The sequence below is a fragment of the Tachysurus fulvidraco genome, chromosome 23 (genome assembly GCF_022655615.1).
Source record: "Tachysurus fulvidraco isolate hzauxx_2018 chromosome 23, HZAU_PFXX_2.0, whole genome shotgun sequence".
NCBI classification, from domain to species: Eukaryota; Metazoa; Chordata; class Actinopteri; order Siluriformes; family Bagridae; genus Tachysurus; species Tachysurus fulvidraco.
The window spans coordinates 15,197,677-15,214,298 of NC_062540.1; the positions used below are offsets into that span (position 1 = coordinate 15,197,677).

The 16,622-nt window shown below is 39.1% G+C and overlaps 1 protein-coding gene across 1 annotated transcript in view; it reads right to left on the bottom strand.

Moving 5' to 3' along the window:
* Positions 1-16,622, bottom strand: part of dvl1a (dishevelled segment polarity protein 1a) — a 42,637-nt gene that overhangs the window by 23,616 nt on the left and 2,399 nt on the right. Inside the window, exons 2-3 of the mRNA XM_027170447.2 lie at positions 6,267-6,336; positions 3,496-3,617 (exon numbers count right to left, since the gene is read on the bottom strand). Coding sequence (XP_027026248.1) covers positions 3,496-3,617; positions 6,267-6,336 — 192 coding nt within the window. The remainder of the gene's footprint in view (positions 1-3,495; positions 3,618-6,266; positions 6,337-16,622) is intronic.

Below are 16,622 nucleotides of genomic sequence, written 5' to 3' on the forward strand. Positions count from 1 at the left end.
CTACAAAGCTGTAGATGAATACAATCAACTCAATGTGTTTTTAGTGGATTAAACAGATATTACGTGACAATAATATATCAAATAATAGCAGGAATACAATAGAAATGAGTTTAAAGAGAGTGAAATATCGGATTAAAATGACAGAAACTAGAAGTTAACAACCATAGTATTCGATCTTTTTTAAATAAAAGTTAATTGATTAAAAAGTAAAACATCCTTCCTAAGAACCAATAATAAATGAGTGCACTTGCACAAGCAATTTGGTCAATTTTAAAATGTTAATAATGTGAAACCTTCTAAAGCAAATGAGAGATTAAACAAAAAAGTCTCTTGTACACACTGGGTGTGAAAACAGAGTCACACCAATTTGTGCATGCTAAAGATTGCGCCTGCTGTGTTCACGCCTGTGAACTAACTGCACTTTTGTAACGTTTTAATATATGAATCTTATTTTAATATTGGGATGCTTCAGTAATAGATATTGGTCAAAAATGAATACGGCGAATCACAGCTTTGGGCAGAAAGAACATTAAGGACGATGCAACATGAAATCGTTGTTGGTTTTCTCATTGACGCTTTTAGTTGTCCACAGTGAGGTGATGTCTCTCTCTGGTGGATTAAAGCAGTCATTTCACTAGCTGGATGATGAACTGCAGTCTACTCTGGTTCTACCAAGTGTCAACTCACAAACATGGCCGTCACAGATTACACATCCCAAGAGACCTGCACATTCGGTGTGTTTCAATCAGCTCCACAGTTCAGTAGTCAGGACACTGATCAGGGAGTTGGCTGTTTTAAGGATTGTGACAATTACAAGTCTTTCTCTATCCCTCAATGCACCGCAAAATCCAGGGAACATCAATGCTCACTATGTTCTCTTAACGGAAATGACGTCATATTTTTCTGAAGCCTGAAAAATGGAGGACAAACCTTGTGTGCCTTGATTACACTGTTTGTGCCTCGCCTGACCTACACCTGCCTGTGTTTATATAAAACAGTTTCCGCCTGCCTTTTTGTGACACTGCAAGGCATTTTAAAATACAAAGCACAATACACCTAAAAATAAATTGTGCATTTCTAGATTCAAAAATACAGGTTTCTAATTACATGGTAGTCAAATCAATAGACCAGACAAAGCAAATTCCATGCAGTTTTTTAGTTGCCTACACCGTGTTATAATTAATCCTTTTTTTCTCACCCTATTGACTTCAGAAAAAAAGAATTTAAATATAATATGCTTGATTGAATAGACCACACTTCAATAAGCTCAGTGGAGTGAATTTCCAGAATCGGTAATGAGAAGAGAACTGCGCAAAATACACAACAGCGCAGCACAAACACTGTGATCGAGTGAAAATGAACACACATAAAATAAGGCTTTAGTGTACAACAAGAGAACACCGCAGCTCGTAACAATTTTACAATTCTCATTTTATCATTTTGCTCATGTGACACTTTTATTCGTTAGCGGGGCTTACAATTTAGTCAGGACACAACCGATCTGTTGAGGGTTAAGGGACTGCACGGTGGCAAATAGGCAAGGGTGCTTCTGAAACTCTCAGCCTTCTGACTGATCACTCAGTGCCTTAACTACTGGACCACTGTTGACAATAACAAGATTATAGAGACTTAATTAATAGAAGATAAAGACCATGACTCGATAAAGTCACCCCTAGCAATTACTGGAGTATTTGCTTATTATCCATAGTCTGTATTAATGCACATAAATAGCTCTTTGAGTTAAATTACTTTAGTTGCAGATTTTTAGCCTTTTTAATTTCTAAGCCTAAGTGCTGCATACTGGAGCTTCGACTTGCCCAGTGGGCTTGCTAAAGATTTTTTAATTTGTCCACCCTGTAGATATACATATATGATACAGTTTCATAATAACAACATATTCACAGATATCTACTCGTTAAATTTGGAAAGATTTTTTTGTACCCAAGAGAGCATAATGAGCAACTGAAGCTTTACATATATAAGCCTGCAACATAATCCTCCCTGCTTTGCTTATACAGTGTATACACCGAGTTGATGTTATTGTGCTCCCAAAGCCACTGAGCCCTATTAAAGGGAGGAGGGGGTGTTCAAGCCTTGAGAGGATTAAGGCAGATGTAGCACCATACCACGTCCATGGAGTAATGGAGACAGGCGCTTTTAATGTCTGCTAATCCGGTTTAGCCACTCAGGGACTGGCTACCATGTGCTCTCCTCATCCCTCCAAATGTATTCAGCAGGACTACTGAATAATACACAGCACAAAAGCACAAAGGGAACAGACCAGAGATAACATTTGGTTATTTACTGATGCTGCAGTGCAGCCTTTGTAATGGAAATAAATCAGATTTGCTGTGGGAGAAACACACAACCGGGAATTGACTGAATTAATCTGCAGGAAAATTGGCCGGTAGCCTGTTAGATGATGACGGCGAGAGCCAAGTGACATGGCAGAGAGGGAAAAGGTGGAGAGCTGAGATGAGGCCTGGAGGTCATGCCGCTAGATGGCAGTCAAACCCACAGGAAATGGCCACAGCCTAGGTCTGTGTGTACATGAGGAAGTTAAACCACTAACTGGCCCACAGGGGGCAGAAATGAGGCAAAGTATAATTTTAAATAAAGAGACAGCAGGATGTAACAGATTGCATGAACTCAGTGTTTCCCCTGGAGTAATAAACACACTGCTGATACACACTGACATCTGATTTGGATTTATTACAAATATGATTTAGCTCAAGTTTTTTCAAATATACAAAGAAAGCCTGTTCGGTCTGCATGAATGAGTGAACTGTCATGTTTGACACACGCACCGTTTCGTTCAACCCTAAAATGAAAGCAGCTCCGATTTGACTCCCAGCTGGATGATAAACAGACCTCGTCTCCAGCTGGGCAACAGACATCTGCTACTGCAGTCACGGCTGCTGTCAGGACCCCAGACTGGACCGAGACGAATCAGCTGTGTAGTGATGGATATGTTTCTGTCTAAATGAGCTGCAAATTTGAAGTGATTTTCTGAAACACCGGTGAAGGAATTGCAAATCATCCTGTTTTTGCAGCATCTGTCCAGAATATTCTCGATAATCAGTGACAGATGAGACAGCATTTGTCTTTCCTTTTATTCAGACAAGTTTTCAACCTTTAACTCTTACAACTTTTTCGCAATATTTAAGCAAGTCAGTCTCTAAAGCTCCTGAAGCTTTATGACTAGGTTTACGTGCATGCTTGTGCTTGTGATTTGATTGCCGTGTGTACAGTATTTTGTGATGTATTCCTGGAATATTTCCATAAAGCCATAATCTAGCAGACCCCTATGTGGCCATTACATCCCATCCTGAGCTGGCTTTATACATTGTGGTTTAATTACAGCTCCAGTATGCATTAATCTCCTGCTGTGTTTATGAAGTTATTTGAATTTACAGCTATGAAACAATATGGGCACTACACATGTACTAACGCTGTAATAAAAGTTAATTAGCTGTGCTTATATTGAATACTTACTGAAATGAGGGGGGCCTCGAGTCTCCGATGCCTCCTGTTCGCTCCAGCGGGGGCGGCAGCTCGGCGTGACTCTCTGGGCACTGAGATCCGCCATCTGAGTGTGTGCTTTCAGTCAGCACCAACTACAGCCAAACACACACATGTAAAAACAAAGATCTCAGGAAGAGCCTCTCCACAGTGACTAGTGGTCTTGCATAAATAAGCAATGCAGGAAGAGCGACTACAACAGAATGCTTTTAGTGAGCTGGGAACCAGCATGGACCCTAAAGGATTATGCAAACTGGCCTACAGACACAGGCACTGTTATGTGCTTTCATAAGCTCAATAATGAGTGTTAAGTGGGAAGCTCATGTCCAGCTAAAACCAATGCACATGGCCAAATCCATGAAAAACAAGTGTGGTTATTGGTTAAAATACTGTACATCTGTCAAACTTTAAAGCCAGCATTTTTGTTCTAGACCAGGATTAACATTTCATAAATCAAATGGATAACTGGTTCAATTAGATACAGGGATGTACGTACAGTTCATGTTTATTTTCAAATTCTCTACTGTAGCTCTTCATAAATGCGTCAAAAAGCACCAAATCAGATAAACGTTGTTGCTACTGGGGCTGCGAGGGTTCTAAAATGTTATTTTTATCTGATCCACTAGTGTATTTTATGCAGTGAACATGATCACTAACACAACGTACACCTTACACAGGGCACACATTAAAGCACAAGTATAGCCACTAAGGTTTTTTAGTTTCAACCTGGAGACAGAAGTGAAATGAGACAAGAATCTTTGAAATGATACAAGAAGGAAGAGGGCATCTGCATCAAACATAACCGAGTGATCCAGGTTAAGAACTATGAATATAAAAATGATAGAGACAATTGTGTGTTTACATGAAAACGTTTCCATGCATTATACATACTTTCCTAACTGTGTATACTGACTGGCTTGGGCCTGTTGCAGAGACAGCTTGTGTTTGTGCAAGCTGGGCTTCATAATTATTCATCTACATTCCAATAATGGAATTGTACTGGAGTTATAACTATACTAGAAGCACACAGACAGTGTACACAAGCTCCACTTCAGGTTCTCTAGTCAACAACTTCGCTGCTCATTATTTAGACAATACCCGTGCCTTTATTTGAAACAAGAAGATTAATAAAAAATGGAAAAAATTTTTGAAAGACTTTTTACTTATGCAAAATTCTTACCAACCTGCTAACTATATCATGGTAGATATTCCTTCAGTTTTGCAATTTTTTTTACTATTTTGGAATTAGTTTATATATTTTAAATATAATGATTTAATTAGCTTTAGCATCTTCTCAAGCAGCTTCACCCAGAGGTGCCAACTGGTCTATGTTGGCAATTAGTCTAAGCACCGAGCAGCAAAGAAACGAATGATCTGTTGCTAGAGATTTTAACTGGAAATACAAACTACTTGTTTTAAGTAAAAACAAATTATACATTTTACCGAGCCTTTATCAGCCTTTATTTACCTCCAGGGTTCAGGGTTCGATTTCCACCTCTGCCCTGTTTGTTGTGGAGCTTCCACTGGATGTTCAGGATTCCTCCCCAGTTTAAAGACTGACATGGTAAACTGACTCTTTAATGGGTGTGTGAGGTATATGTAGCAGAATATCATAATTCATAGTCCATCAAAATGACTGAGCTGACAGGGCTTAAGTGGGTATCATTGCCCACCTCATCATGTAAATATAATGTGAACATGACTTAAGAGAATGCCGGTATTGGGATCATCTAATACTCATGACTCTGTTATCAATATGGGAAGTCAGTTTTAATATTCCCGATGACAAATTTGTTGTTAAAGGTGATACAGCAGTTTGCATTCTTTGTAAACAAGCTGATGGAAGAATATTTCATTTTTAATGGCTCTGTAAACAGCAGGGTGTCTTTTAACAGCAAAACACTCTTGGGTGCTAAATCTGTTATACTGATTTAATCACATAAACCCTGGTTTATTATTTAATTATTCAGCATAAAGCTTATTACAAAGTATATAATCTAGAAATGACAGTAAAGCCTGTGCATGCAGCCATAAGTTTTATTATTCATACAGAAAAGGAGCTTTTTATTCTTTTGATATTAGGCAAGCTGAAGACGTCTTTAACCCTTTCGACATGAAGGAACCTGAAGGAAGCATCAGTTACTGAATAAGCTTTAGGATAAATAACTGAATAATATGACAGGGCTTTAAATGGGTAAATCAGCATTTAAAACATTTAATCAACCATTCAAATATTCAGACTGTCTTGCACAAATTATTAATGTACCACTTATTTGATATTTTCAATCAGTATGAACAAATTAATTCTATTATTGCTGCCAGTCTGATATACGATTAGTAAAGGAGAGTGTTGGCTTTCAGGGTGAAACGTTTTTTTTACCTCAGTTCATCTAACTTACACAGAATTTTAAGAGGATGTTTTATGCCAACTTGATGCCACGCAGGAATGAATGTGTGTCTTTGGCAGAAACCGAGCTGGACGGCTCACTGCTACTGGTTTTTGTCCTAATCGTGTCTGATGTCTTAAGGCTTTTAAAAGGATTGTGAAATAATGTGTCATAGAGGCCAGCATGTCAGTGTATCTCTCTTCACTGCATTATTATGTACACACTTAACAGTGTGTTACATGGGTGTGAGTGTGTATACATCATCCCAGTGCAAACACTGTAACGTTACACTGTGCTATATGAAGCTTAAATGTCCGTCACCAAGGGGGCAGGAAGCAGGACATCCGTCTCACTTACCCAGGACACCACTCTTCCGTTGAAGCAGGGCAGCTTGGCGTTATCGTCAGAGATCTCCTCTTTGACCACCCTGTGAAAGACACACACACACCGAGCAGTTAGAACCTTTTTGAGAACTCTGAGCTCATGTTCTTGTCTATTTGCAAAAGCTGATGCATACTGAAAGCATGCCACGCTCAAATAGTAGGATTTTCCATTCAGCTCCTAACTGCTTGCAACCCATCCTGGGGATGCTGAAAGGCTCTGTTTGACCGAGCCAATGAAATCTACTACATCTTGCATAGCAGTCAGTCTTAAATACTACCTAAATTAGTATTCACATAAAACTCCATGTTGAACCACAAAAAAAAAAAATAATGCAGAGATTATGCATAACAGAATACACGTGTGTGTGTGTGTGCGTGTGTGTGTGTGTGTGTGTGTGTGTGTGTGTGTGTGTGTGTGTGTGTGTGTGGGGAGAGGGTGTCAGGGCATGGGATGGGTTATTAATAGGATGATCAAGAATGTTAGCGTGAGTGCTTTTGGTGTTCCTCCCAGGCTGTAAATTCCCTACAGAAATACCCTGCAGTTAGCCTTTAACCCTGTGTGACATGGTTCAGAGCTCACACACCTGCTGGTCTCCTGTCACATCCAATGACCCTCCAACACTCACACTCTCACACACGCACAGCAAAGTATATAATATAATCCACATGCCATGTCATGAGAAATACTCAGTATACTGAAATTACAAGCTGCTTCCCCTGATCTTGTGCAGAACATACAGGTCATGTGACCTAGGAACTAAAAGATGAAGTAAAAGTGGGGTAAGTAATTTAAAAAAAAAAAAAAAAAAACTAAGTCTATGGCTTGCTCCGGCGCTCCAAGGCCAACAGAGGAAACTCGGCAGGAACTAGGAAAGGATAGGAAGTTTGTGTCAGCGATAATATACCACTTAGTATAGAAGCTAGAAAAGGTGACATTAAAGCACATAAGGAAAAACAAACAATACATGTAAAGGTTTAGGGGAAGATGAAAATTCTTGACAATAAAATGAAACAGAAATGAGCTTTTTAATTTAAATGCAAAACCGAATAAAACAGACAGCATACATAAGCTAAGCAGGCAGAATTTTAGAAGAGAAAAATGACGTTTTGACACAAAAGAATTCTTTTGAGCGCTAAAGACACAGTGGTGTCAGTTTGGCTGTTGATGTGTACACAGTAGGGGTGCAATGCAAGGCCAATATCTGTAGCTGTGTTTGTTAAGTGATCCATGTGCAAACACGAGAAATGGAGGTCTGAGTATACATTTTAAAAATTGTATTACTATTTTCTGAGCCCCAACAGAATTATGCAGCCCCGTGCACAGCATGCTGACTGCGTGTGGTATGTGGAGCAGCAGCTCTATAAATAAATCAGAAATGCGTGCACACCGCTGTTAAAGCACGCCGAGACAAAAAGAAAAAGAAGAAGAAAAAAAGAAAAATCTCTTCTGTTCATTGTACAGAAAAAAATGGCTTCCTTGTACAATGGGACCCAGGGCCACAAAGCTGCCAATCCTGGGCCCCTGAGCAAGGCCCTTAACCCTCAATTGCTCAGCTGTATAAATAAGGGCATCTGCCAAATGCCAAAAATGAAAGTAAGCAAAACAATATAGATGTCTTAGAGATAATATGCTGTGTTTATTATAACTATGTCATAAATTTAGCTATGTTTTAAAAAAAGCATTGTACAGAAAAAAATGGCTTCCTTGTACAATGGCCGAACCTTTTGGGTTAGAGTCGGGTCTTTTTGTGCAGATTGTTTACTGTAAATAGTGTGGGAATTTTGAAAAAACATGGCAACCCTGCCCCAAACATTCATACTCGCACCTTTTAACCTCCACATGCAAGTGAAAAACAAACTGCATTTGTACCATTAGGTGAGTATTGGAGGCAAGGCACAAGCAGACAAACTAGATGAAGCAAAATCCATAACCATAACGGAAAAACAAGCACGAGTCAAAGACCAGGAAGTCTAAGAATTCTATAAATAAAGCAATACGGAGTGAGCACGGACCAGGACATAACAATGACGACACTTTTTTGTGCTGAAACAAAGGCGCAGGAGACAAACTAATCAGGAACTAAACAGGAAATAGGTGGGTACAATAGGAAGATAAACCAATGACAAGACAGGGATGGGTGGGGACATGATTCAAATCACAGCCAAACCCATATGTACAGTAGGTGAAAACAATGAAGCACACGGAAGGAGAGGAAGAAAAAAATACCTATGCGCCACACATAGAGAGGAGGAATTAGGAATAGTATTAATATTTGGTTATATCTCTGGTGTGGAAGTTTCCAAAGTTGGCTCCTCTGCCTGTGATTGGTCACAATATCAGATGGATGCTTGAGTCACTGCACGGAGCGGAGGTTTGATTTCCGGGTCTGTTATTTTCATGTTTGCTTGACAGACCGTATAGAGTTTGTTTCTGGTTGTCAAAGCAGTAGCACAAACACATTTAAGGAAAAACTCAAACATGGCATTTTTTTAATCTCTTAAAGGTTCCAGTTTCACCTGCTCTGTTCTGCTCGGTTGTCGACGGTGATATCACTTAAATTAGCTTAAAAATATATTCTGTTTTATATACAAATTCATTGTAAAAAGACTAAAATTAACTATAATTTAAAAAGGTTAGCAATTTCAGTCTAAAACATACAAAGGAATATCGATTAGGTTTAAAACATACGTTTCCCGCAACAGAAGTTCAAAAGGTCGATCAGTTCACGGTAAACAGGACCTGCTATCTTTTCACAGGAAAACTCTGACTATGTGGGTTTTTTTTTTTGTTGTTGTTTTTTTGTTTTTATCTTCAAGCATGAGCTTATTACTGTTTAAAACGCTTTATTTTCTCTTTATCGAAATGGTAATTTCCTGTGGATGCGTGAAAAGGGTTTTGTTGCTCTAACCAATCAGGACTCAGGTGGCAGACTGCTGTTGCCTTCAAATGAATGTTTCCTCAGTATCATGTAAAAAAAACATTTTTTTTTTTATTTCAATAAAAACGGTGGTCTTCAACTAGATAAAGTGAGATGGTACAAAGTGTAGAAAATACATGTACAATAAAACATCCGTAATTCATTTAGTTCCTTTAGTGTTTTCCAAAGAAAAATAAGGCATCGCCCTGATGCTGCTCTGTTCTGCTGTTTATGCTGCAGGCTAACACACATGCTTCTGACTCTTCAACCGTCTTCCTTTCCCGGCTCGTTCCAAAGCAGGAAAAACCCTGAAGTAAATAATCTTCCTTGATATTTCAGTACGCCCAGCATCAATGACAGAGAACTGAAGGAACGGAATATTTTGTAAGACAGACTTGTAAAGATGATCACACTACTTCTGAATTTTTCAAGTAGTAATCTCGTAGTATTTAAAAGTAGTAATCTCGTAGTATTTTTCAGTGACTTTACCTCTATGGGAATGGCTTAAACATATAAAACAGTGGGGTCAAACCTGAATTCTGCACATATATACAGCAGTTTACAGTAACTTCCCTTTAGCTATATTTAAAGTGATTTATTAGTTAAGCCAGATTTGGCCTTAAGCAGGCCTTGTGTTTGACACATGGTACATCAATTAATTGTTTTAGATTTTAGTATGCCCCTAAAATCGACCAAACTGACAAATATCAATCATGTATACTCTTAAATAATCACATGTAACCTGGGACCTGACAGGGCGAGCCACTCTGAGGTGCTAATCAGAGCTGCTTCACGCCGTCACGGCTGCCCTGTTGAGCTTCTTTCTTATCTGTTTCAGGGATTTCCTGTGATATGGAGAGCTCTCCAGCTGCAAGTCTGAACTAAGCCAGATGCTGCACATCCCACGTGGGATCCTGTCAGCAATCAAAACAAACACACAACGCACCAGGCCAGATGAATAGCACACTGAAGGGAGCCTCGGGAGAGCAGCTTTCTGCCTCCTCTTCACACTGTGAGGGACTGAAGCTCGACACACATCTTACTCACTCAATCCGTCTGTAAGCTGAGAGAAAGAACCAACGCGTCTTCCTATGTCCTCAATGCTCATGTATTTAACTGACTGACATATTAGACAGAGTTTAAGACACCTTGTATGTTGTTGATCTTTCGCCTGCTCAGTGTTCGGGGTCGCCACAGCGGATCATGTGATCACACATATTAGATTTTGGCGCTGGATTTGCACTGGATGCCCTTACTTGCACAACCCTCCCATGTTAACAGGGCTTGGCACCTATGCTGATAGGTAACTCTTCAGTGGCTGTGTTGGCTCCCTGCACGGGAATCGAACGCAGTCCACAACAAGAAGAGTCCCGGATCCTTCCTCTGGACCTCCGAGAAGCTCCAATACCCTTTGTATAGAGTTTTTATTTTATTAAGCTTTAAAAGCGCTTTAACCTCGTCCCTTACCAGAAAATTAGCGCCTAATTACTCACATTTTCATTAGACGCCCATTAAGCTCTGTATCAACTTGCACATGATGTTTAAAGCTCAAAAAAGTTTAACTCGGGCAAATCTCACTGATCTTTGGCTGATCTCCAGAAAATGTCGCAAGACATGATTGTTTATACTTGGGATATAATCTGAGATATAACGCGAATGAAGATAGTGTATCTATTGAAACAAAACATTTTCTGGATGCATATGAAAGACAAAGGGAAAACACACCTACTATAGTAAAGGCCATATACAAGTCAATAAGTTACTCTGGCAAAAGCAGGCAGGCTCGTTATCTCCAACATGTTTTTGTGATAGTGGATACAGCTTTGGTTCAATGTTACTGCGCTAGATATACTGCCTAGGACAAATGATTACAAAGGACTCCTGTGCACAGTGACTGATAGGTCCGAAACACAGCAACTGACCTCCGTCACAGGTTACATGGTCATACAAACATGTTATAAGAGTTAATAAAGAGTTATTCAGTAGCGTGCAAAAGACACCAATGCAGCACAACTATGATTTACAGTGCCTGAGTAAAAAGACCACTGAAGACGTGTAGTTTAGCTTACTCTGGAGCTCTGTTTCGTTAAAATCAAGTCTTTATTTACTTGAAAGAATATTTTTAGATATATAAAAGATATGGTGAACCTATGGTCATTTTTATTTACATTATTGATACCGCTTTAATTATTTTTTTAAATGTATTTAATTTTATACAAGCAAAAAAGTGCATTGGTTTACTGTACATTTTTGATCGAAACATTCTGAGAATCAGTTTGAAATGAATCATGTGACAGTAATGTGAACTGAAGTGAACCATGACCAGAGTCTATTGTTATACTTCTATTATTTAATAATAGTGAGAGGTCTGAGCTCAAAGACTGATCCAGACCTACTGCAAATCTTGATAATCCCTTACACATTTGCCACAGATCTCACGTGTTACCTGATTGCGTGCACCTGTACCGTGGTAAATCTTGATTATTTTTTTTGTCCGTTAAACTTATCTTATGTCTAATCTTGTTTCTCTAGTTCCATGTGCTTCCTGGTTTTGACCCCGGCCTGTTTGAGCTCTGACGCTATATACATAAAGATTATTTTAACAAATACTACACTTTCAAGCAGACAATTAACTTTGTGCCTGATTCTGCTCTTGTTCTCTTTAGCATGGTGTTAATATTAACACAGTTGATACTGTGAACAATTACTATTGATTTGATAACAAAATTTTTATCCGATACTTACTTTAAAAACATTATTTTAAACTGTTGGAGAAGCCAAGACACGTGACATATTTCATTTTTATTCATTTGCATGTTCCTGACACAGTGTACAATCTCTCGTCACTGAACACCAGATAAAGAAAGAATAAAGAAAGTTCAGCACACGGTGTGTATTAAGTAAATAAAATCACATTTAACTTTTAGTCAATACTAAGTTATTCTTATTTCAAATAATCTTAGACATCAATACAAGTAATGCAAAATAATGCAAGTAATGGGGAGATTTGGTAGTTTAGTGGTTATGGTGTTGAGATCAGAAGGTGGTGAGTTTAAATCCCAGGGCCACAAAGCTGCCAATCCTGGGCCCCTGAGCAAGGCCCTTAACCCTCAGTTGCTCAGCTGTATAAATAAGAGCATCTATCAAATGCCAAAAATGAAAGTAAGCAAAACAATACAGATTTCTTAGAGATAATATGCTGTGTCTCTTAAGTTATAGCTACCTCATAAATTTAGCTATGTTTTAAAAAACTCCAAGAATGCAGTTCAACAAAACTAAATATGTTCCACCTGAGTGAACCCTGAGAGTTAGACTTTGAAGGACAAAAACAATGTTTGTTCATGCAATCAGCCTTGTGCTCCTCAGGCCCCGACGCGCTGTCAGGACCGAGAAGGACGGTGTAATAAACGCTGCGAGTCAACTGCGCCTTGTAACCAGGAAAAGCCGGTTCCGCTTGCAAGGTCATGCTGGGATGCGAGTGTATGACGTGTGCTCACGTGTCAGGCCTCTGATGTTTAAAAGGCCCTGATGAAAGTCTAAGATCACAGGTGTGAAATGAAAACCACAACACACAAGGTTTCCAAACACAAAATCACGTCTGACACTTAAATGCATTTCCTACCACATAAACACACGCAGTTCCATTACCACTGCCACTTCGTTTCACACATCCTTCCTGTGCACACACACACACCTCCTCATTTCCATAATATGGAAGGGAAGAAAGGAACTTATACTGAGATAAGTTAATACCGAGTCTTACATTGACGAAGTGGTAAAAACCTTCTTTAGTGAATCATTCAACAGCAATTTGCAAACAATAACAGTTTTTATGTTTAAAAGCACAACGTGTCACATTTGAACTCTTTTAACGTTAGGGAACATCTGCAAAAAAAAGTTCCTGCTATCACTTATGTTACAGTACCTATAAATCTGCTTCCTTGCAAAAGTTTTTCTTTATTTCTCTCTTCCAGGAAATAAATCCGCAAAGCCCGAGTCTAGTGTCGGGAAAAATGAAAGATTCAGCTTTACCTCCGACTGTTAAAGTACTAACACTAGAGACTCTTTCCAGAAATGCTAAATAAACTGTCCGTAGAAAACTTCACCGTATCGGCTATTACACACCTTTTCTAAATCAGGGTAGTGGAGCATTTAGCATTCAAGCCCCTGCGTATTTTGTTACCATAGTAACGATAATGTATTGTAATGAGTGCAGACATATAAACACGCGCTTTGTCTCGGTTATAGAAAATGAATCAACACCTTCTGAGCTGCGCTGGGATATAAATAACATTCTGTGATATAAATGAGCATCTAATAACTAATATGACATTATAATGACATTAATACGCTAGAGAATAATGTGTAATAAATATATTTAGGGATATTTTAAGGGAGTTTATATGAGCATCGATGCATTAGGGGCGTTTGTAATAAAGAATCGTTTCTTCGATGTCTTACATCCACAATTTTTTTTTTTATTATTCAGAATTACTGTTTGCCATGATGTAATCTGAGCTAAATATAACGTGTGAAAAATGCTACTGATTGTGTTGCCATGTGCATTTTCTCTCATGGAGCACAGCATGATTGTAACACGGCCTTCAAACCCGACGCTCAAAAGAAAATGCAGCTACATCTACACGAGTGAAAATTTAAAACATGTTAGTAGAACAGAAGTACGGGTTTATTTTTCACTCTCGTCTACTCATTTGTTTCGTGTCCTGGGTAAAATCAGACCCGAGCACAGAGCTATGAAAGACACTGCAGTGATATAAGACCATGGTTCATCCTACTGTATGTATGAGACGCTTCTATAAAGAAACAGAAGGAGCTACAATGGAAAGTTGAGGGATGATGCACTAGGCTTAACGCTATGAAGACTATTTCCTGTACAGGTTGAACCGATATGCAGTGACTGGAAACACTCCTGATTAAAAGCGGCTCGAATAAACTTAAAACATTCCTAATAGCAATGCTTTCTTAAATTTTTTGAAAATAAAGGACTCACAAGAGTGAGCTGGGTTTTGACGCAACTATTCATCAAAGCCTGCTTTACCTGTCGGTGTGTGTGGGTGTATATATGTGTATGTACTAAATCCCAATGAGGGCATAACTCAAACTCACCATGCTGCTATGAAGCTACAAATGAATGGCCATTACTACAAGTGAGCAGTGTTTATGAGCATACGGTTGTCAGTTCAAATCCCACACCGAATTAAGCTCAGTAGATTCACTTCTTTCAAAAGCATACAGGTTGTGAGTAAACCAAATAACGTGAACACAATTCGTTTTAGTACGTCTAACGTGTATTTCCAAAGCCCTGAGCAATCCCCTGAACATTAAACACTCTACATCATTTAATCTAGTCATTTTAAAACTTGTTTAAATTAAGTTAGAAGCAATGAAATCACGTTCATTCATTCATTCATTTTCTACCGCTTATCCGAACTTCTCTGGTCACGGGGAGCCCGTGCCTATCTCAGGCGTCATCGGGTATCGAGGCAGGATACACCCTGGACGGAGTGCGGATTCACTCACGCAATCACACTCTACGGACAATTTTTCCTGAGATGCCAATCAACCTACTGTACATGTCTTTGGACCGGGGGAGGAAACCACAGTACCCAGAGGAAACCCCCGAGGCACGGGGAGAACATGCAAACTCCACACACACACACAAGGCGGAGGCGGGAATCGAACCCCCAACCCTGGAGGTGTGAGGCGAACGTGCTAACCACTAAGCCACCGTGCCCCCCATGAAATCACATTGTGAAACATAATGTTTTTAGATTATACTCCTAAAAATGAGCCTCTGGACCAGAGAGGGTTAAAGGGAAGTGCTCTGAGTGCTATGAACACACAACCGGCCAATCGGTAGTCCAGGACTGGTTTTCAATTACAGGTTTTGAAATCCTTTATCAAGAAAGACAGGGTTTTTTTTGTTGTTGTTTTTTTACAGTTTTCATTCTGGAGTGAGGAGTGGTGTGTGTGGGGCATGTACATTAAGTCAGTCATCTTCAGTATATGCATTGTACTGGATTTTGGGAATGCAGGGCAGGATGTGGGAGTATACCCTGCATAGCAGAGCATCATACACACATTCACACACACATTCACACCTTGGGACAGGTTTAGAATAGCCAATCCACCGACTCGCATGTGAAATTATAGTATTAGAGTTGCCATTTATATAAAACAGACTAGTCTAGTGCCAGACCGCTGCTCCCACCCAAATTTAACCCCTACTTGTGACTTCTTCAACGTTATACTATACAACGTTATACTCAACGCTATATTTTATTATGGGCTTATTCTATTTCGGACTATTTTTACTGTGTGTATGTATGTCCTTAGTTTGTTTTCGTTAGTTCCATTCGTTGTTGCAATCTGGGACTAGGAACTAAGGGAAAAAAATCATTTCACTACATTTCATCACACATGTACATGACAAATAAAGAACCTTGAATCAACATAAGTCCAAACCACGATTCCTTTACAACGTCTGAAATACGCAAAAAACTAACTGTTAAATATTTCAAAAACAAAAAGCCTGGAGAGTCACCTATTGCTTTTGTACTGGTTTTGATGGTACACAGTTTGCTTTTGTACTGGTTTTACTGGTACACAAATTTGAAAACATTTGCAATATAGAAGCTGTGTGAACGTTTTTAGACCTTTTCAGTGAGACAACTCAATTCGATAAGTGCTGAATCTTTGAGCTACAAACGTTTTATGATTGCTGATTCCTCATCTTCACGCAGCTATAGATCAAATTCTTTCAAGAAATTATAATGTGCTTTCTAATTACATTTTTTATTAAATGATAATTTAAGAAATACTGTCATGATTGTGCCCAAAGGGCGCTGAACGACACTTTCCATCAGCCCCAGCAAGTCACGTCCGCATCAACCTCACCTGTGTGTTGTTTATCATCGCTATACAAGTTCCTGTTTTTTAACGTCTTATTGTCGTGTTTGGGTTGCCGTGTATATCGTAGTGTCACTCATAGTCTGCTTGTTTTGTCTTTTATCTCCTCTCAGGTTAATGCATCTCGTTTTCACTGTTTTCTTTACACCCACTTTTCTTACATCCATCACTTCTACAAATCCCTGACAAATGACACCAATTTGCATTCTTTTGCAGCACATGTGTGTATTGACAAAACAGTAAACATTACTGTTATTCTGTCAGCCATGTCGGTTTCATTAACAAGATTTATTACCGTTTTCCTCGTAAATGATCATCTCTCCTAAAGCTCTTGATTACATACATTAGACTGCAGCTTCAGAGAGGAGCAGTGCAGTGGATCCTTCAGTCACGCTGCTTCGTACACGCTACTGAGAGTCAAACACAATCACACCTTCTACTCTAACCAGCAGCTCAGACAATAAAACAAGGTGTACAGGGAA